Source organism: Phalacrocorax aristotelis, chromosome 3 (assembly GCF_949628215.1).
Source record: "Phalacrocorax aristotelis chromosome 3, bGulAri2.1, whole genome shotgun sequence".
Lineage (NCBI taxonomy): Eukaryota > Metazoa > Chordata > Aves > Suliformes > Phalacrocoracidae > Phalacrocorax > Phalacrocorax aristotelis.
In genome coordinates this window covers 101,817,592-101,839,196 of record NC_134278.1, presented here as the reverse complement: position 1 = coordinate 101,839,196, position 21,605 = coordinate 101,817,592, and the positions used below count along the sequence as shown (strand labels likewise).

General features: G+C 43.9%; 1 protein-coding gene and 1 non-coding gene across 2 annotated transcripts; one reads left to right on the top strand and one right to left on the bottom strand.

Moving 5' to 3' along the window:
* The first annotated feature begins 874 nt into the window (after positions 1-874).
* TRNAT-UGU (transfer RNA threonine (anticodon UGU)) lies at positions 875-947 on the top strand. The gene has a single exon. It is a non-coding gene; the product is annotated as a tRNA-Thr (tRNA).
* Positions 948-1,981: 1,034 nt separating this feature from the next.
* HHIPL2 (HHIP like 2) lies at positions 1,982-18,556 on the bottom strand. Its single transcript, XM_075088813.1, has 9 exons — positions 18,115-18,556; positions 12,229-12,881; positions 11,104-11,247; positions 10,417-10,748; positions 8,843-8,969; positions 8,327-8,472; positions 6,673-6,754; positions 3,490-3,572; positions 1,982-2,686 (listed from the first exon to the last, which is right to left on the bottom strand). The coding sequence occupies exons 1-9, from the start codon at positions 18,496-18,498 to the stop codon at positions 2,355-2,357; spliced, it is 2,283 nt and encodes a 760-aa protein (XP_074944914.1). The 5' UTR covers positions 18,499-18,556; the 3' UTR covers positions 1,982-2,354.
* Between the last annotated feature and the right edge of the window lie 3,049 nt (positions 18,557-21,605).

Genomic DNA, 21,605 nt, shown 5'->3' with positions numbered 1-21,605 from the left:
TTTTTTTTCTGTAACAGTTCTCACAAGACCTGATGAGATTTACAACACCAAGTTGATTATGGTTTCTCCATTTAAACTGACTTCACACACACACTTTGCACAAAAACCACATGCTGTACAGCCTTACCTCCCAAAAATCTTGAATCAGCTCCTGGCACAGGGAGCAACTACTCCCTGCTTCATAGCATGGACAACACCGCTACACAGCCTAGGGGATGCTGTAGCAATCCTCTTAGAAGCCTCAACTTGCCACTTAAATACTTCTCACTGCAATGGCAGTCCTATCCTCAATTTGCAGCAGGTGTACCCACCATTTTATAAAGGGGGGGAAGGCCACTTTTGCTACCCTTGGGCCGTGCTGCTGGGCTGGGGTTTGGATTCGCACACAGCTCTGCCACGGGTAGCTTCTCCTCACAGAGGAAATGGCTATCGGGGGAAATTCCAGGGGCCTGTCTCTGAGGTGGGGGTGTCACAGGCAAAGCACCCCCAGACAGACCCGAGGGGCTGGAGGCCCGGCGGGGCCTCCGCTGCACGGCGGTGAGGAAACCCGCGTGGGGTTTCCACAGCTTCGCCTTGGCTCGCGCCAAGATAGAAAAACCCCGGGGCAGGGGGAGAGGGGAGGCCAGGGCGAGGCGGGCCCCGGCGGGACGCGGGGCGAGCGGCTGTTTCCCGCCCGGGTGGTGCCGCAGCCGGGTTACTTTCACCGCTGGGGCCTGAGGCGCGGCCGAGGAGCCCCCCGCCGCCGGGGGACGCCTCGACCCGGGGAGCGGAGCCCCGCGGCCGGAGCCCCCTGGTCCCCCGCAGCCGGGCGGTGGCGCGGGGAAGGCGGCCGGGCGACGGACAGAAGCCGTCGGCAGGGGTGGAACTGATAGGTGGCTCCATAGCTCAGTGGTTAGAGCACTGGTCTTGTAAACCAGGGGTCGCGAGTTCGATCCTCGCTGGGGCCTTGCCGGACTTTTTCGTTCCCCGCCTCTTTTTTATTTCCTCTCTTCTTTTCCTTCCCCCGACCACGCGGGGAGTTTCGCTCCGCGGGCGATGTGGCTGGAGGGGAGGGGTCTTTCCCCGCCCGCCGAAAGCCACAGCTGCGGCAATAGGGCGCTGCTTCTTGCTTCCCGAAACGGCACGTCCAGACGGTGGCGGCAGGAGACAAACGTAACGTTCACAATGCAAAATAACGTCATTTACTTTGGCTCCCTCTCCGGCCAAGCGTGGGAGTCTAAGCCAGGGCGTGGCTCTGCTATGCAAATAAATCCAGTTCACTGGAAAAGAACATTTGAGGTTCGTTGCTGCCCCAGTTCCACCGCAGATAACGCAACGCCACGCGCCTTGCTCTCCCCGTTCTCCTTGCAGCACCCCCTTGAAGATTAATTTCACAGCGTGCTCAGTGTAAGAAGGAGCACCCCTGCTGCCAGGGTGGCAGCGGGCCCAGCACCCCACCAGTTCAGCTCTGAACCACTGGTGCTGCTCCCAGGGAAGAACCACCACCTCAGCCAGGGAGAGCTGCAGCCAGTAACCCCGGCCCCAGCCCTTACCTGCTAGCCAGGAGGTGCTCTCTGGAAGGGCAAAATCGAACCTGTCTGAGTGCAAGCAACATCTGGATGAAGCTCTTAACCATATGGTTTAGTTTTAGGTAGTCCCACAAGGAGCAGGGGAGTTAGACTCAATGGTCCTTATGGGTCCCTTCCAACTTGAGATATTCTATGATTCTATGTTTGGTTAGAAGCCAGATGATGGCTTGATGCAACTGCTCAGCTGTAACTAGGATTTTTGAGGGACACTTGGTTTCTGTTGCTTTGATTTTGTTTGTTTTCAAGATTTACTGAACATTTCCAGCCCCTACTGAACCCTTTGGAAGCTGTAGGTGATCCATACCTTGAAAAAAATACTGCTTTAAAAAAAAAATCTCATTTTGTTGTCTGAAAGACAGCCACTCTTAAAGTACACTTTTCACTACATTTCAGTTAAAGGACAAAAAGAAAAGTGAAGTTATTGACATGTTTATTTCATATTCTTGGATAAAAGATGCAAGCCCTGAAAGTTTGAGGCACTTTGATTTATTACACAGTCATACAGAGCCAAATCTCACCAGTGAATGTCCATCGGAGACCCTCATAACTACTTATGTAAGAAAAGGACATCACAGCAGCATTTGCAAAGAAAGTTACTAATAGTGAGGCTGGTGCTGTTAAGGTTTAACAGAACAGATACAGAGACTGCTAACATTGACAGTTATAGAGGCACACCTGGGAGCACTGGCATAACAAGCCAGCTGATTCTCTTATTTGGTCCCTATTCAAAACATTCTTTTCCACCACCTTACATACGACTTGCTTTTTCTGGGACACCACTGAGCTTCAAAAACTGCTTCTTAATCTACTCTCCTTCCTCCTCTTTTTCAATTTTTCCTTAGCTAGTGCTGCTTTCTTTGGAAGAAGCTTCTTGGTTCTGGTTAGGTGGGAGCTCTTTTTTGGCAAAGGTGGTGCTTGCGTAGTTCTGGAAATGTGTGCAACCTTCTCTTCCTGCTTTGGCTTGTGAGGTTTAGCCTCAGCTTTGATTTTCTGTCTCCTTTTACCAGATGGAGCTGGTTTCACTGTTGATGCTTTTGTTGGGATGGCTGCAGTGGGGGCAGAAGATTTTTTTGGAGGCTTGGGTGTTGAAGGTTCATTAAGCAGCTCAAGGACCGTCTCTGAGGAAAGTAATTAACATGGTTCAGCATCCCTGCTTTAAGGCAAAAGGCTAATTCAGACATAAGGGTTTATATCAGTCCTATTAGAGCTACAGTTAAGAAAAATAGCTGACAATCTGAACAAAGAAATACACACTATATAAACCTCTTTTCTTCCATCAAAAGAACCTTGGGTTTCTTGGAAATAAAATTTGTTTAATTTTAGAAGTGACGAATGTATATTGAAGGAAAATAAGTCCAGACAGAATACAATGAAACCTTGCACACTTCTTCAGCAGACTTAACAACATGAATTTTTCATGTTACACTAATATCTGGAAATTCCAGACGAGATAACCTCAACTTGCTAAACACTGTTTCTACTCAATAATAAGATGTACCCCCTGCCCTACCTGCGTGGGACATAGGACAGAAAAAGGCCAGGAGAAAGGAAGATTGACTCCCCTAGGTTTGCAGGGAGGGGATTATTTGAGTCAAGGAGCTTGTCAAAGAGTCAGGGACAAGCGCTCACAACTTCCCAGACCAAATCCAATGCCTGAAACAAAGGGCATCAGAAGGGAACTGATGGCATTTACACTATTACTTGGCAACACTTCGGGGAAAAAAAAAAAAAATCAGAGACCAGGATTAAGAAAAGGCATAGCATTTACTAGAAAACAGAAGCACAAATTAAATGCAATAATGTAACTTCAAGATTGCTCCTGCTCAGTGCTTTAGTTTTTAAGGCTGTTAAGTATTTCAATCACATGCCTGTAAGATGGTTATGTTTTGTTTCTCGGTAAAATGAAAGCCTAACAACTTACTTGCACGTGGAACAAATGATATCCGTTCACTCTTTGTTTTCACTGGAACAGGCTTGTAATTACACTTCCCTGGTGGAGCTCTCCTTGAAAAACAGAAATCCATATGCAGACATCAGAGTTTGTTAAGGAAGTTTATTTATTGCAGAGGCACATGTCAATCCCCTGTTGTCATTTGCCTCTGCTAGAAGAGGCATGAAAGCACTTTAGGCAACTGGAGTGCAACGTAGGTGGAATTTAAAAGCCTAACTCGGGGCTGCAAGCCATAAAATTCCTGTCTGAATAGCAATATCAGCTGGAAGACTGCAGATACTCCTCTACCACCCTTCTGGTCAACTTTCTGCCATCAGGTAGTCTGGACTGTCTTTATCCAACATTGACAGCTGGTTTGTTTGTGTGTGGGATGCTGGCCTGCCTGCATGAACTTGTAGCCCACCACTGAATTCAAGGGTGACAATTAGGCATGTTCAGCTACATGTCCTGCTACTCGAGGCACAGCACAGTGCTGTTTCTAGAAGCCTGGTGGATGCATTGGTTAAACTTCAGACTATGCGTCACTTTCGGTTGTCCTCACCAATACTGGCTCACACATCCCAACTTGAAGTGAATTCTCATTCATGCACATAAGGCTTGTCAGCGACAGTGCTTTCACTCGCTCATGGTGTGGCATAAGGATCTCTGTACATGCAGCAGAATATGCCCACGCAGCCCCCCAGAAGTTAGCATGACCTTCAAAGGGGTCTGGTTTGGACACAACAGTGCTGGGGCAAGAGGGGTGAGAAAGGAAGGAGTAAACAACAACTGCAAAGAAAACTTAGGTGCGTTCCTCTCCTGCTGTTCCCCGACAACTTCCCGCAGTACAAAAGCACCCAAAAAAAGAAAAGCACATTTTCCCTGAGGTAAAGCTGTCACATGTTAAATGACAGGAAGGGGTGTACAAAGAAGAGCAGACAGACAGACCGACCTGTGTTTTCTGTTACCCAGCAAGGGAACTGCTGTAGGACGAAGAAGAACGGGCTCTTCCAATTTGGCACGCTTGACAGCACAGAGCAAAGCAAAGCATGACCTAAGGCATCACATTTTCTTGTGATTAGCATTCACCTTCAGACAGGGACAACAGCCAAGTGCTTCCTCCATAACATTTCAATTAAAATAAAAAGGTTACTAAAGCAGGGTTGTTGGCATCACTTGTGGGTTGGTTTTTTTTGATTGTTTGTGGTTTTTGGGGCGTTGTTGTTGTAGTGGTTTTTTTCCCCCGTCTCTCCTCTCTAACTTTTAAAGCACTTTCTAACACCTCTTCTCTCCGCTCTTGACTGAGGAGATTTGGTGCCGATCCAGACAGAGGCACACCAGCCACTCTGCTGTCTCCAAGAGTGCTTCTGGAAAGGCAAGCTGAAGTGGGGACACAGGGCACTGCTGCCATCAGTTTTCCTGGGGTGTTTCTAGGGAAGTCTGAGGTGCCATCAGGTAGATGGCAGTGGCCTTGCTGATGTTTTGAAGCAGTCTTTTGTGTGGCTTGCTGCCCTTGCCCGCATGCTTAAGTGCAGGAAGCAGAGAGCGTCTGGGCTGGACAAACTGGGACTGCACCCATCAGAGGAGCCAGTTATCCTAGCCACCGCTCACAGCAAGACAGAAACAGAAGGATCCTATAGATAGCATTAAAATGCAAAGGAGAAAGGAAAAACCTCTGCTCACGATACAATTGGGAGAAGGCTAGAGTACAACCCAGGATCTGGAAGCGTTAGGACTCTTCTCCAGGATCAAGCAAGCTCAAACACCAGAAGAGCAGTCAGTGCTTTGCACGCCCCAGACAAATTTGCAAAATGCTTAAGCAAACAGACAAGGGCAAAGCTCAGCAGAGCAGCATCTGGGCTAAGGTAAACAAGGGGAACCAGAAAACACAGGAATAAATTCCAGATGGCCAAGGGAATAAGTGCTTTGTCCTGCTCTAGAAGGGATGGATGTGAAGCTCCAAAAGCACAGGGAAGAGCTGGCTTCTTTCCAGAAAGCCATTTTGAGCAATGAAACCATCACACTCCTGGCAGGGGCTTGCTGCCCCCATGAAGTCATCATAGCACAGCGCATTACTGCACACCAGTCCTCAGGCAGGCAGCCTCCTGGAAAGGCTCCCACAGGCTGCTTGTGAAACAGAACGCTGCGTTTCTCCCTTTACAGTGGGAAAGAGGAGAAGATTTATCATCCTGTTATTCATCATGGTGCATTAGGGAGTGGCATGGGGACTGCAGGGCTTTTTTTTTTTTGTGACATTGAGCATACTCAAGCTCTGTATGTTTATCCTAGTTTACAATTATTATTTTTATTTTAGTTGAAAATGTTACATTTTGGTTAGCCACAGTTAACGTAGTTCAAAGGCTTCCTGGCAGACAGTAAGCTGTTAAAGGCAGGAGTCTCCTCAAGTAAAAGACTCAAGTTCCTATTCCCATCACGTTGGTACAGAGCCTGAGTTAACTATCAGGCTTTGGATTTAACTTCCCAAGAAAACATGTTTTCTTCATTTTGTTAGTGTCTGAGATCTCAGCAACAGCACAGACACATTAGTACTGTATCTACTTCACAAGGTGATTTGAAACTCATTTAATGCTTTTTAGCAAAATCCAAAAGCTTCGGAGGAAAAAACAATTACATAAGCATGCTTATCATTGTAAAAACAGGCTTTAGCAGGGATAACTGCTTAAAGGGAAAAAAACATTTTGCTTGGAAGAACTCAAGCTCAGGCTCCAATTATTATTTGAACACTGCATGAAACACCAGGTTTCACTCTTCTTTGTGAAGAAAACTAAACTGTAGACTGCAATTTATTTATATGAAAGGGCATCGTAGGTATTTGATGTCATGAGCCTGAAGGATATGGATCATAATTTTAAAACACCACTTCAGATATGCAACCAAGGAGACATTATTTTGATCCTTACTGTCCCAGACCTTTAAGGTATCAGAACTCTGTCTATTTCTGGGTGCACAAATATGATGAGCGAGAAATAAGTTCACTAAAACTGATTAAAGTTGAACCAGATGTACACTGGGTGAACAAAAACCAAGGACTGCATGTGGAGGTCAGTGAGATTACGTACCAGTAGTACTTTGCATTCTTTCTACTGTGATAGCTGGAGAACGTATGCTGATTATAGAAGATTTTGGCAAGGAAAAACATCTTTAATTACTAACCTTGCAGGATCAATGAACTTGTAGAGTGATCCATGTGGTGCATAGGCACTGGGATATGCAGTAGACATAAAATACAGCTCACCTAAACAGAAATGAAAACAGAAAACCAGTTGCAGATTCAAGTGCCCAGGCTGAATCCCAGTTCTCCATTTCCCTCTTTTTCCTGGCTTTTCACTAATTCACATGGTCAGGAAAGAAAATCCCTTCAGTAACTCTCTCAGTCATGTCTTACTTTCAAGAAGTGGGCTTTGGTCCCACCCTTGCCTGTGCAGGTGGACTCCCCAGGGACACCAAGTGATCTCTTAGTTGCAGCTGGGTTCCACGTAGAACCAGCAGCTCTCAACTGAGCACAGTGCGCCTGAGCAGAACCTTCATCGCCTCATGTCAGTGGCCCTCCAAAAGGTTACTCTCCTCTATATAAATATGTATTTTTTAAAAACTTGTTTTTACCAAAGAAGCAGCCAGAAGCTACAAATAAAGGGGAAGACCACACAACAGATATTTAGCCATCTCATAGTTGTACCTTAAAAAAAAAAAAAACAAACCAGCAAGCCAAATCCAACAAGAGTTAATTAGCTAATCCTTGGAAGGCAGAAGTTTCTTTTTCCTGTATGGTTGCTGAGGACAGCAACTACTCCTCGTACCTTCCCTTCAGCACCCAGTAGAACAATATCCATGCAAATTTGTGTAGCTTGCAGAAGCAAAATTGTTGTTGTCCTTTAAAGTTACATGAAGACACCATATAGGTTTCTAAACGAACAACCAGTAGAAGAGACGTTTAACACCCACTCACTCCACATGTTAGAGCAGTTAAAAATTGTACATATTTCACAACAAAGCCTGCATCTCCCTGCGTCTTTGACACAATATGCTAGCTAGATGATCTAGGATCTCTTCATTACAAGCAAATCTCCTTCTCTGCTGAATCGTGAAACATCAGAGGTCACTAAAGCACAACTGTGTTCTCAAAAAACTTGCAGACACTTTTTGTTACCAGTTACATAGCTCTCTGTCAGGAGACCAAACAACAGTGAACAAAACCATGCATTGGTACTTTCACCTTGGTGAGAGATATGGTCATCGTAACCATAGCAATAATCCTATGCACTGAGACATTTCCACTGTATTTTAAAATGGGTGGCTTTGCTCATCCCCAGATAAAGCCTTGGTCTATAATCCACAGTGTGAAGTTCTGTTGTCATGAATAAGACTGAGGAATTTATACTAATGAAGTGGGGGAAATTCAGACAAGCTGTATGAACTTAAGCGAGGATGAGCTGTTACAACGGAAGAACAAACTGCATTGATATAGTCCTTTTATTAATGAAACAGCATAAACAAACAACAAAAGGATGGGGAAAGGCTGGAACAAACAGGAGTTCAAACTCTTTAGAGAAACTGGAGCATTCAGACTGCAAGTTCACATGAGGATCTGCCTCCTGAGCTCTCCCATCAAGCTGATCTGCAATAGCCTCACAGGGAGGAGACCTCTCTGAACCACATACCAACCCTACCTGCCATACTGAGATAGCCACAAACCTGTTTTGCAGTGCCTGCTCTCTAGTAACATGTGAGGAGCAACATAATTTCACACGTTTGCCCTACAACACAGAACAGTAGTTCCCAGTAAACGTATGGCTAGTACAATACCTACCTGCTTCATCCTCAGCAAATGAGATGATGAATTTGCTGTAAGAACTGATCATTCCAGGGAACGCACACGCTCTTGTGCTGCCAATGCAGATATCTTGCTTCTTCCACTTATTTGTCTTGTCATCTTCCTGTAAAGCCATAAGTCGACTAGATGAAAAACAAAACCCTGTGTTTTATGTTTCCATTATCACAATTACTTCCTGTCAAAATCATGCATTAGTGAAAAAAAAATATCGGTGAGGACCCTGACTGTTGACTGGCTTTAATGGTTGTCTTTTGGAAAAATAACCTGAACAAAAGCAAACCTATCCTAAGTACTCTAACTTGGAGGAAGTTTAGATTCCAACCAAGATGTTGATATAATAGACAAACACAGCACTTAATCTAATACACAGACATCTGAGATTCTCATTTACTGCAGCTCAAAAGGTTTTAGGATGCTCTGATAAGCTTATTTGCCCAAATAAGGCAAACGTGGGTACAGAATGGGAGCTGCGAAGAAAACAATTAGTCTCACCCATTCATGAAATCACCAAAAATATAAAGGCCATTCAAGTTGGGCGATTCACATCCTCTGTATACATAACCTCCAGTGACTGACTTCCCCACATTGCGGCCATATGCAAATATTGGAAGAATGTCATCTGTTAAATACAGAAGAATAAAAAGTGAGAAAATTTACATCCAGGAAGTATCAAAAAGTGATTGCTCAATGGCACCAACAGGCACAAAAATGACTAGAAGGACCAATACAGTTGAACAAACAGCATAGTTAAATTTCAGTGGGAATCAAGTAATTTACGACAGAACAGACCCAAGGGCTTTAAGGAACAACCTGTGTAGTTGTTTATCAAGGCTTAGTTGTGATGAGCTTCCATAACACATAGGACCAAGATTCTCTGCATCAAGCAAGCAATGCAGAAAGGCATCAGCCTGCAGGAAGTATCTTACAGGTTCGTGATTGCACCAATCATTTTAGCAGAGATTGTCTTTACAGATTCCAGTATTTTTAGAGAAAGGAATAAGATCAAACAATTGCAAGATAACTGAACCTCTTCATAGGGTTTGCTGGCATTCTCAGCACAGAACATGTATAAGCGTGCTACGTCCATTTTACGTTACAAGACTTATAAAATAAAGGCTTTGCCTCTAGAAATATTAGAATTGAATTCAGCCCTTTTGTGGGTTGAATATCAGATCCCACAAAATTTTAGTCTTGTCCTCACTTTTTTTCCCTCCCAGATCAAGTAGCTTGTCTTTAATGATGAGGATAAAGATCACAAATGCAATTCATTAAAAACACAGCAAAAATCTAATTCAGTTTTGTTGTCAACTGAGGATTGGGCCATTAAAAAAAAAAACAACCAAACCAAAAAACTTGAGAGCCATATGGGTACCACCGTAGCTGAGGAGAAATGTTGATAACACACACACTGCACTTGCCCGCTCATACAACTGTTTCAGAAACATCTACATGAGCTTGACACTAAGCTGTTGGAAGAAAGCGCATGAAGAACATTATAATACCACATAGTTCTTCTATAAGGCTTTCCAAAGATCTTTACAAAGACCACCAATATCTACTCTTTTTTGAAGGCGGCAAGTTAGTTTGTCCATCACACCCACAGTCAAACCCAGAGCATAGCTTTTGGGTGTTCTGCTGCAGCACCCTACTTGCTATGACACGCTGCCTCTTCCACAGGACCTGTTTCAGCATTTCAGCATCAGCCTGGTTCACTCTCCTTAGCCACAGACATGGTTCAGAGCTTCTGAAGAAAACACAATGTTGCTTTTGTACTTAAACCCAATCCAATGCTTTACTGACTTCACTGGGAATGCCCTTGTCTGTCTGCAAAAGCCATAGGCCTTGACCCTAAACACCTTGCCCAGTGCAGTGTATGGCCGTGAATTCCCTGAGTAAGCAGGGCTTCATTTCATACCAACACCACAGGGCTGGGATTTCTGCTCTTAGGAAGTAAACAATCTCCATTTAACACAACACTAGATTATTTATCTTCACTGGAAAAATAGCACTATAGTCCACTGAAATACACATGAATAATAATCTTCTGTAAGAAACTTCTTCCTTACCCAAAGAGGAATTGTGACAAAGCTTTGTGTCGTAGCATTCAAATCCCTCCTTTGCTCTCCAGCCGTAGTTCCCTCCTTTAACAATGATGTCGATTTCTTCAAACCTGTTCTGCCCAACATCTCCACAGAATATCCTCCCTCTTCCTCTTTTTGTGACAGGGTCCCCTCTATCAACTGCACAGCGCCACATATTCCTGACCCCGTAAGCATAAACCTCAGGGCAGGCCTTGGGATCAGACACAAATGGATTATCAGGAGGGATGCGATAAGGCTTTCCATCTGGGCTTTTTCCATCCACATCAATCCTCAAGACTTTGCCCAACAAAATGCTCCTAAAGGGGATGACAGAAAAAAAAAACCAGCATGAAGCCAACTGAAGACACAAGCAACTCTCTTCCTCTTCCCCCTTTCCAAAGGAAAAGTTATACATCCAAAAGAAATAAACCCGTGGCTGGTATGTCTTGCAACCTGCTCAAGTCACAGAAGGCTCTTCCCTCTCTTAACAACTTGGGTTCCCTCAGCTTTCAAAATATAAAATTTTAATTTTTGAAATACTGCATTGGACAAACTTGCAGATGCACAAACACTTTCAGGAAGCACTCTTGCTTTATTCTTTCACCTTGTCTCATTTCCAAACGTTGTATCTTGGTGAACAATATCAAAGCTTTTACCTGCCCTCCTACTTACTTGTTCTGAGCATTCCCAAATTTCCCAAAAGGGTCTCCAGCTTTCCCTCCATCCCCTGTGAATAGATACATATAGCCATCTACACCAAAGAGCAGCTGCCCACCGTTATGATTTGCAGCTGGTTCCTCAAGCTCCAGAAGATTCCTAAAAAAAAAAGAGAGAGAAATAAGTCCACATGTGGCTACTAGGAAGGACTGAACATTCAGGTAGGCTGCAGAAATATTACATCACTTGTTCTACAGAAGAAAGCAAGATTTCCCAGCTGTACAGAGCTGTCCGCTTTGTCAAATGCAGTGCTGAGCTCCATCCTATTTTCTGTGAGCCTGCAGCATAAGGCCATCTGCCTACCTTACAGCAGAGCTCCTTTCAGTACAACATCCCTTGAGGAAAGGTGTTTCTCAGGAGCCACACAGCACTACCACTGCCCCATGCACTACAGCTCTCACCTGCACTGCATTAGCACCTCTTACGCTACAGAGCTGGCCCACCACCGTGAGCACAGGAGTATCACAGCTCACCTGAAAACACAACTGCAAATACATAATGTGTTTGTCTGCAGGGAACACTTGTTGCCCTTTAAGCTTTGATTGCAGCAGGTGGGTTCTGCTTTCTTATATGAGAAACAGTTGTTGAACTTGAGGGCTTCAGAAGCATCTTACAGTGATTGTGAAACTCTAGAGAAAATAAGTCCACTATTAACAAATAATTCTTCATAACCAAGAATTAGCTTTTTTTTTCTTGGCGAGGGGACAGGGCAGGTACACACACATCAGATCAAATGAATGTGCAGTACTGTAATGAAGCATGCCTGTTCTCCTCCAGTACAAAACATTGTTAGGGCAGATCTCAATTCCACAATAGGCTTAAGGTTATTACTGCTTTTTAGAAGACAAGAGTAAAAGATGGAGAGAGAAGATGACCTGGAAGCCTAGATCCTGGGTCCTCTTTTCAGTTGTTTGTAGTTTGCAGTGTGACCTTGAGCCAACCTGTCTCTGGTATCTTCATAGCAGGCCAGTCACACACCTGAACCAGGGTGACTGGGAGTGCATATGTTCTACAAGGGGGAAGGACAGAGAAAAATAATTTCTCATCGTGGCATACAGTAGCATTCAACATGAACTTTACCTTTCAGAGCGTGGATCAGCTTTGTTGGCATCAGATGCCAAAACCTTCAATTCACTGATCCTGATCTTTTCCACTCGGTTCTTATCCATGTATGAGTAATAGATATATAACTTCCCATTGTACTTGTACTTGGGGTGGAAAGCCATCCCCAGAAAGCCTCTCTCATCCCCTATCCATGGTGTAGCCAGCACTATACTTTTAATATCCAGAAAGGGCTCCTCCAGCCGGCTGCCATCAGGTAGGTAGACCCAGATCACGCCCACCTGCTCAGCTACAAACATGCGGTGGGTATGGTCATTTGCATGGACCATGAGTACTGGGTTCCTCAGGCCGTTGGCAACCTCGATCAGACAGAGCTGGAGGCAGCCTTTGCGGTCCTCCACCACCGAGCCCAGGTTGTGGTTGAGGGCTGTATTCTTCAGCACGTTGGGGAAGCAGTAGTCCTCATCGTGTAGATGAAGGAGATTGCAAAAGCGTGTCTTGTTTGTCTTGCAGCATTCTTGGATGTGCTTATCGCTCGTCAGCAGGCTGATGGCAGAGCGGCAGTTGAAGTAAAATTCGGAGCAGTAGTCAAAGCAAAGTCCTGGGAGGTTTCTTAGGGGTGTCTGAGGGTTTTCTGCATCATAGAGATGTGCAGCATATGGAGAACATTCCTAGAAAGTAAAAGAAACTAAATATTTGGCTGTGCACGCACCTCCAGGAGAAGCCAAGACACACTCACGGAAGCAAATCAGTTAATAAAATAAAAAATTGGTAAGGCAGAGAACATTAGTTATCTTTGAAGTGGAGTAGTAGAAAGTCACTCAATATTGCTAAAGGGTCAGTAGTGAGCTAGGATTGCACAGAGCTCAGTAATTGTTCCCTTTACCAAAGCAATCAGCTGCCAACAGAAGCATGTCTATGGAAGCTGTGGATTCTCCACTATGAGAAGTTTTTAAGTGACAGGCCATTTCTTTTTGCAATGTCTTCTTACCTTTGCTTTTAGAAATGCCTCTTAGCTTCCCCTGCTAGATTTTGAACTAGGTACTTTGTAACCTGTTCTTAACAGATTGATAGAAGAACTTGTTAACTCCCTCACTGCAGCAACCCTCTGCACTATGGAGAACGTTAGCCTTCATACTTCACAGCCCTCCTGACCAGCAGTCCCAAATCTGGACACATCTTTCACATCAAAAGGAGATGAAACTCTACCAGAAGAAATTGTAGATGCTAAAGAGGTGCATTGGTTAAATGTACAGGCTAAGTTAACCTTTGGTCTGATACCGTACAACTTCGACCACGTTCTTGCATGCATAGCATCACTGAACAGACTGTAGTTGAGATTTAAAACTGTTTCAGATAAGTAGATATCATTTTATGCAATTCATGTAGCTACCATGACTCTATATGTGATCTTCAGGAAAAAGTACTACAGGCAACATTTTCAAGTGTTATGTATCTAAAATTATGTCTCTTCCAATCTGGTTAAGTTTTTAGATGTGCAAAATCTAGGTTAAATACTGAAAATCAGGCATTGTGTTTGAATTTGTACCTAAATTTAAACTCCTCATCTTGCAAAAATTCTGGGCCAGAATTTTAGAAATAGAAAATATTTCCATTAAAATTCCACCTCTATTCCGCACAAAACTGCAGAAGTTAAAACAGAAGAAACTAAATTCTGCAGAAAGATTATTTTGCTGGTTTTTATGCCAGCAGCCTGAAACAGTCTATCCAGAGTTTTTATTGAGCACATATGCAGGAAGGTAATGCACAGACAGTCAAAGAATGAAGAACTACTACATTAGGTTTTTTTCTGCCTCGTTAAACAAGTTTGTTTCATTCAACAAGTTTGTTTCATTCAACAAAATTCATTAAACAAGTCTGGTGCAGTTATACAAGCACTGACTTTTTTTTTTTTGGTGCAAATAGAAGCCTTTCCAGGATATTTAAAGTGAAGGCTCCAGACCCTCATTCCAAACTTAGCATAGCAAACTTAACTTTGCTCACAGAAGAACGTGAGGGCTTTTGGCTGTGCTAAGAACAGATATGACTTGTAAGTAGTGAAGCCCTTTCAACTCTTGAATGGTGTAGTAAGTTTCTCACTTTTCATTGCTGCCACCTGGTTATCAAGCTGCACAGAATGAGCTGGTTTCTGTTGCTTTTGTGTCACATCTGTATGGAACCTCTCCTCTTCCCAAATCATAAGCCTCCAGCCTGCAAAGGGGATCCAAGTCCCCCAGGGCTGTCCTTGCAGCCTGACCCCAACCCTAGATGGCAGAACACCATTTTTCCCATGTTTACTGTTTTTCCAGAAGGAGGAAGGTCACCACTGGGCCCTGAGTGCCAGCCCCAGAAGCCAAAGCTTCAGGTAACTGGCTTTCTGTTCTCACCTTCTTGAAGCGGAACAGCTTTGGTGCAGGCATTCAACAACACTTGGCTGACACGTTCCTCTCCTGATGCTTACTGCATCCATTAACCATTGCTTAGCCTCTCCACTTTCACCAGTACACTCGTACACCCCTGAATATGTTGTGTTTCTAGTTATATCATAGTTTTTACAAAATATGGTGCTGATCTCAAGTGACTAGGAGACAAGGAGAGGTGACAGCTGGATGAGGTGTCACCAAGGAAAGGTGGGGGAGAGTAGACAGAGCATGATCTGCATTGCATTTTGAGTCCTGGGAAGCTCCCTCATTCCCACTAACATGCAGCGGCAGCTGGCTCACCACTCTGTTGTGCACAAGTCACTTGCAGTCTAAAGCTCCTCTCAATTCTGTTCTGAAGTGATTACTTTATTAACACCTTTGAAAAACATTTTTAATTTCTCTCAGTGAGGGGGAATGGAGTCCAGCTCCCAGAGCAGCAATCCGAGAAAAGAAGAAACCAGCTTCCTCCGAAACAAGACATACTGTCACCACCTCTGAGCTCCATCAACTCTGTTCTGCCAACAGTCTGCAGCATAAGGGTCTCCTACAGTTCATTCTCCTAAACAAGCACAGCCCCTGAGCAGCTGCCATGCTTTTCCAGCCGTTGTGCTTCCCACACAGTGTTTGCCTGGCAAACAACACCTGCAGCACACAGACCCAGCAAGACCTACAAGATGGAGGCCATTCCTCAGAATCTACATAAACTCCCAGGATTAGGTGGCCTTGCAGCCGCTGTTGGTTGTTTGCTTTCATTTCACTCAAATGTGCATGAAACAATACAATTAATACCATTGCTTTATAGAGCGGAAGAAGCAGAAGCTGCTAAGATCATGTTGATAATTCTTTGGTGCTTTTTTAATAGTTTCTCTGCAAAAAGAGAGCGCAGTCAGCAATCAAGTCAGGCCTCAGATTAAAATAGGCTTAAAGTACATTGCTTTCCCTGCACTAGCTCCTATCCCATGCTAATATCAGAGCTTTCAATCAGCTTGAAAAAGGTTTAATGGGCCTTTTAATCGTGTCCTGTAGCAGTTTTCTGAATAGAGAAACATTGTCGCAGACAGCAGCCAAACAGCTGTTCTAGTGCGTATAGCAAGGTTTGCATCCAGGAAATTTTTATAGCCATTCAACTTGCTCAAGACCTCATCAAGAACATTACAGGCAGTTGTCAGAGTTTCACGTTCAGTTTTTAAGCTAAACCCTAGAACAGCTCAGCTGAGGGTCAGACTCTAAACCTACAAATGCTTAGAACAAGTGTGGCTAGCAAAACCAGACCCAGATCTTGCCAGATGCCGACTGAAGAAGCTCTACCAGTGAAGCCAGATTGCTTTAGAAGCCTCTTCTAGCCTGTTAGTTTTCAAGAGAAATATATGTGGCTTAGAGTGACAGTGGGAAATCCATGACCCAGAACATATCCCCATCTAATTGTCTTCTATCTGTTAAGAAACACACAGCTCCACTGCCAAAGTTAAGGTACACTCCAGGGCATCCTCCTTGGACTCCAGCGATACTGCTGCAGTCACCCAAACCATCTTCCTCTGTGTAACACTCAGCACACCACTCATTACCACACCAGAAAGGCTAGGGGGAAAAAAATTGTCTGGTTTTTTCTGTCTGCTGGTTCTGGCACTGAAGGAACACCTTACTGAATGAGCTGCTTTGTTATAACGCATCACTAAGGCTCTGATCACCCCAAAGACGTGAAATAATGCTGGTTTTGCTAAATTAGAGCAGCTATTACTAATTCAGATTTATCAATAAGCACCTACACCTTGAAACTTAAAATTTGTTTTGTTTAAAAAACAAAAGCTATTAACATTGTCTACCACTGCTTCCGAGTCTAATCTTTGTGTCCCAAGTTCCATACAAATAATATCAATAAAAGCACTTGTTACTGGCAGCAGCTTATCTGAAGTTCTGCCATACGCAGCAGAAATAAGCACTTGGCACAATTACATATCCTGATCATGTGCACACATCTGTCTTTTTGTCTTCAATGCAGCACTAAGTACATGTCAACATTTCATGGGTAGTGAGACTACAAGTTACCAGGATACTGTGGAGGTGGAGATCTCATAATTTTCCATCCTTTCCACATGAGATCATCAGTAAGAATTTGACCCAGCAAAGCGACATTGGTAGATATTTGCTCTTCTACTAATTCAACAGACAAATAATATTTGCCAGGGAACCCAACCTTATTTCCATGGTTGTCACCAACTCAAACAGGAAGAACAACACATAACAATCACAAGCTCCTCTCCACAGATTTAACATCAATCTTACTCTAGAAAGATATGAAGAGAGTAATAGCTTATTACTTTGAAAATCTGTAAGACAATATATAGAGTGATTTGGTTTTCTTGCTAAAAATACACTTACAACAAATGCAAAAATAAATTATGCCCCACAGAATGAGCGACCGAAGAGGCAATAGACATCTTCTAGTGGCTTTTCTACCTGCAACATGTAGAAAATCTTCGTAACACCAACACTGGTGGTTCTGCTAGAACCTACAACACATCTTTTTCTGGTTTAACAACTGTAAAGTGACAAGCAACACTGATACTACTGGTGCTGAAAGGGTGTCCTCCCCCTCACCCCAAGCAGATGCCAGAATCCTGCCAGCATCCAAAATGATGGGAAATGTTTTTGTACAGAGATAATATTTTAGGGCTAAGGAAACATTACCTAAAAGCATTTTACACATTCTTAGTAAGACTGTGCCTTTTGGCTGCTTTATGTTTTGGCATGCAGCAAGCCCAACCATGCATGACTAACAGTTGTTGAAAAGGCAGGTCAGTCCTGCCCTTATAATTAAAGGGAGGCAGGGGAGCTCAGGAAGAACAGTGCCTTTGGTCTTTTCTCACTGCACAGTAGCTGTTTCTGTGAGCCAGGTGAACAGCAGGGATACAGAGCTGATGAAAATGCAGTGACTGAAGCCTCGGGACCCTGCAGCAGCTGTGTGAAACCACTGCCTGTTAAATTTTATTCTACTTTAACAAACACACCATGTGGAGCATCCTCAGCAGGTACACAATCAAAACACATCCTTCTTGGGGTTCAGGAACACTTTGCATGATAATTCCCATATCATTTGATCCTGTAGAATTTGTAATCCAGCACCTTGTAGCTGCAAGCAGAAAATAAGTATTGATTTGTAACTCTTCCCTTCATTATGAAAAAATTAGCAGCGCAGCAGGATTTCCATCATAATCCAAGTTGGGCAATGCTTTCATAAATCATTATTGCTAGCAAATGTCATTATATGTTGCCAGATACCACAACGTGATGCACCTTACGCAAAGCACTTTGCAAAAATGCATGCTGCGGATTAGGTACCATTACTCCATCAGCCCACTTTTCCCCTGCTCCCACAGCTCTTTTCATAGCTAGCTGTGTTGCTGTAAGAGGGTATCAGAACCACAACTGACCCACAAGTCAGCCCAAAGCAAAGGATACAGACACTATTTTTCTGCCCTACCTGACACAGGATATCTTTGATATATGTTCCACACAGCTTACGCCCCTGGGGATCAAAATAATCCATGATGTCCCAGTATTTTGCTGCAATGCTGTTGTCTCTCTCCTGGTCACAGCAGCCAAAGTTTTCATAGGCAGAGCAGAACTCCAAGTGAAAAGGGGGCTGGAAAGGTGGCCCGTAATCCAGACACTGAGGATGCCCCAGCAGACTGCCTATCAGGCATAACAAGGAGAGGCAAAGAAAGACATGTGGGCAGGAAAAGGAAACCCCAGAGCTGGTGCTGCTCCTTCCAGTGCACATGCAAGCATTCACTTCCTTCAGCGTAGATTTCCTGATGTCAAATGTATAGACATCCTGGGCTTCTTCATGGCATGATTCATTCATCCTCTCTGTTTTATTAATTGCCAGCTACAGAGCTCAGCATTCACTCAGTTTGCTTACATTCTCTCTCCCTTCTTCTCTCTGAAGTTTACTACTTGGCAGGAGAGAAAACCCTCCAGGCTGCCTCTTTGGTATTTCACACGTCACATAGATGAACCCTCCCCTCTGGACATTTCTCATGCCCCTAGAAGCACTCACAAATCTAATCCCTACATCTTAGTTTAAATTGGCTGAGAAATCCTTCACCAAGAAATATGAATAAGATTAAAAAATTAAATATGATACCTACATACAGAACCTGATAATCTTTTCAAGTGAATAATTTTCAATTGTTAGCTACCATTTTGCTCAGCTTTTAAAATGCACCAAACTTGGGTCTGATTTCATAAAGGCTGAACAGGGGTCATAAAATACAACCAAATTAAGGCAGCTGTTAACCATAGGTACAAGTAATTTCAGGATGAATTTTTAGAGAGATTGCTGTTACCCACAAATCCATGTATATGTTCAAGGTAAAAATAAGAAGAAATTCAGAAAGAGTGAAAGAGAAAATACACATTTAAGGCACCAGCACAACCTGAAGTCGACTGTAATATTCTCTGGTAACCCTGTACTTAAGCTAATTGATTTGAGTGGTTTTGATCCCAGCTGACATTAAACTGATTTAAAGACGCACAAGATTTTTGCCCACTTTCCCGTCTGGTGAAGAAAGCATGAGCACGCCCTCCATCTAGTGAAATTACAGCATCACCTGTGCATGCAGGCGGACTGTGTTTGTACACATTGTACTCTGCCTGCGTTTCCAAGAATGACACTTGCCTAACTCCACTCTTCCATAAGCGGACCAAGAGCACTTTAATCACAGCCAAGCTCCTTTATCAGTTCACCAAAAGGCTAGTTCCCTCAGGTACTGGATACCTTTCTCCATAGTCATCAATTTTCCCAGGCGATATACAATATCTTCTTTGAAGCGATACCCTTCTCTCACACCAGACAGGAAGACTCCTGTCTTCCTCCAGAGGCTGAGGGCTTGTGTCCCTTTTCCAATTGCTTTGTCAATACCCCCTTCCCTAGAAAGGGATCCCAGTTGTTTGGCTTCCTTCCCCTCTAATTCCAGACTGCTGGCCCTGTTATCCCAGCATTGGAACAGCCAGGTGACAATGTGCTCACCTGAATGACAGCCAAAATCTTTTTGCATATCTTGCAGCTCACTCAAGGATAGGGATCAGGTAGTTGCCATTTCTTGTACAAGTTCTTCCTCTTCCTCCTCCTCTCCTCGTGATGGCCCTGCTTCATCATCTCTTTCTAAATGAGTTGACTTTCTCTTCCAGGATTTCTTCTTGTGTATAGGGGCAACTGATACTGGCATGGGTTGATCCTCTGAATCAGCTGCAATGCTTGTCACCAGGGTTGGAGTAGCTGCAGTATCTGCTGTGGGGGTTTGAGTGGCCACAGTTGTTCTCACTTCCCTTGTCGCTGTCTTTTTAGATCCAGAGGCCTTCTCGTCCCCGTGGGAGTACTCAATAGTGTTAAACAGGGCTCGATAGGCATGGGCCAGGCCCCAGCCCATTGCAGTGATTTGTATCTCTCTGGGATTGCCAGGGTGACAATATACTTCCTCCAAATATTCTACTAATTTTTCAGGGTTCTGCACTTGTTCAGGGGTGAAGTCCCAATACACTGAGGGTACCCGCCATCTTAGGCATTTGCCCATACTATCCCACATGCCCTGCCACCCATAGCTATCAAGACTTGGGGCAGATCTCTAGATGATATTCTTAAATTGCTTATTAATCTTAGACAGGGCTGAAACAGTCTGCCAAAGCAATATCAACAGATATATCTTAACTACCCAAGGATGTTCAAGGTACTCCAAAGTTGTTGTAATGAAAGAGGAGGCATTATAGAAGATGGTAGCTAAGGTGCTAATCTGTATTTCCTCCATAAAAAACCTCTCAGAGGAGGAGGTATAACTGCTAATTGTATCCATGAGGTGGTACCTAATGTATAGTAACAGCTTCAATATAAACTTCAAATACCAAATAAAACTCAAGGCCAGTGTTTTAAAAACAACTCTCCCAGGCAAAACATCACTAATCACTGCAAAGTACAGCAGACCACAAAAACCAACACCAATCTTTAACAGACACAGCAAATAGAAGAGCATGGTGCAGATCGGATAAACTAATATTGAGAACAGAGTCTATGCTGTGACCAGCAACTGTTATTACCTCAACCCTTCATGCCCTACAATGGGTGCCTAAAAGGACTGTCGTGGTTCAGCCCCAGTCGGCAGCTAAACACCATGCAGCCACTCGCTCACTTACTCCCCCACCACCCCCGTGGGATGGGAGAGAGAATCAGAAAAGCAAAAGCAAAAAAAACCTTGTCGTTAAGAACAGTTTAATAATTAAAATAAAATCATAATCATAATAATATTGATTATGATAATAATAATGATAAGACAAAGGGGAAAAGGGAAAAAGAAAACAAAACCACAAACGATATAACCGCTCACCACCCACTGACCGACACTGCCCGTCCCCCAGCCACGATTGCTGCCTCTCTCCCCTGGCCAGCTCCTCCCAGTTAACATACTGGGCATGATGTTACATGATATGGAATATCTCTTTGTCCAGTTTCAACCCACTCTTTTAGCTGTGCCTCCTCCCCTCCCGGCTTCTTGTGCACCTGGCAGAGCATGGGAAGCCAGAAGAGTCCTTCACTAGTACAAGCACTACCCAGCAACAACTAAAACATCAGTGTGTTATCAACTTTTCATACTAAGTCCAAAGCACAGCACTATGCCAGCTACAGTGAAGAAAATTAACTCTAACCCAGCTAAAACCATGACACACATACACATTGCTACTCAAAAAGGCAACGAACCCACATGCACTCAGAGAACACCTCACCACTGTGCTGTACGCATCACGAGGCACAGGTTCGAGAACAGCAGCACACAGGAGCCTCAGGGATCCAATGAAGAGGAATAAGTCATGCTTGACCTTGCAGCTGCAGGACTGATCAGCTAGTCTGACGCTATTAGGCAGAAGCTTTAGCATGGACCCGCTCACTAGACATTTCCATACAACAGAGCTTATTAGAGA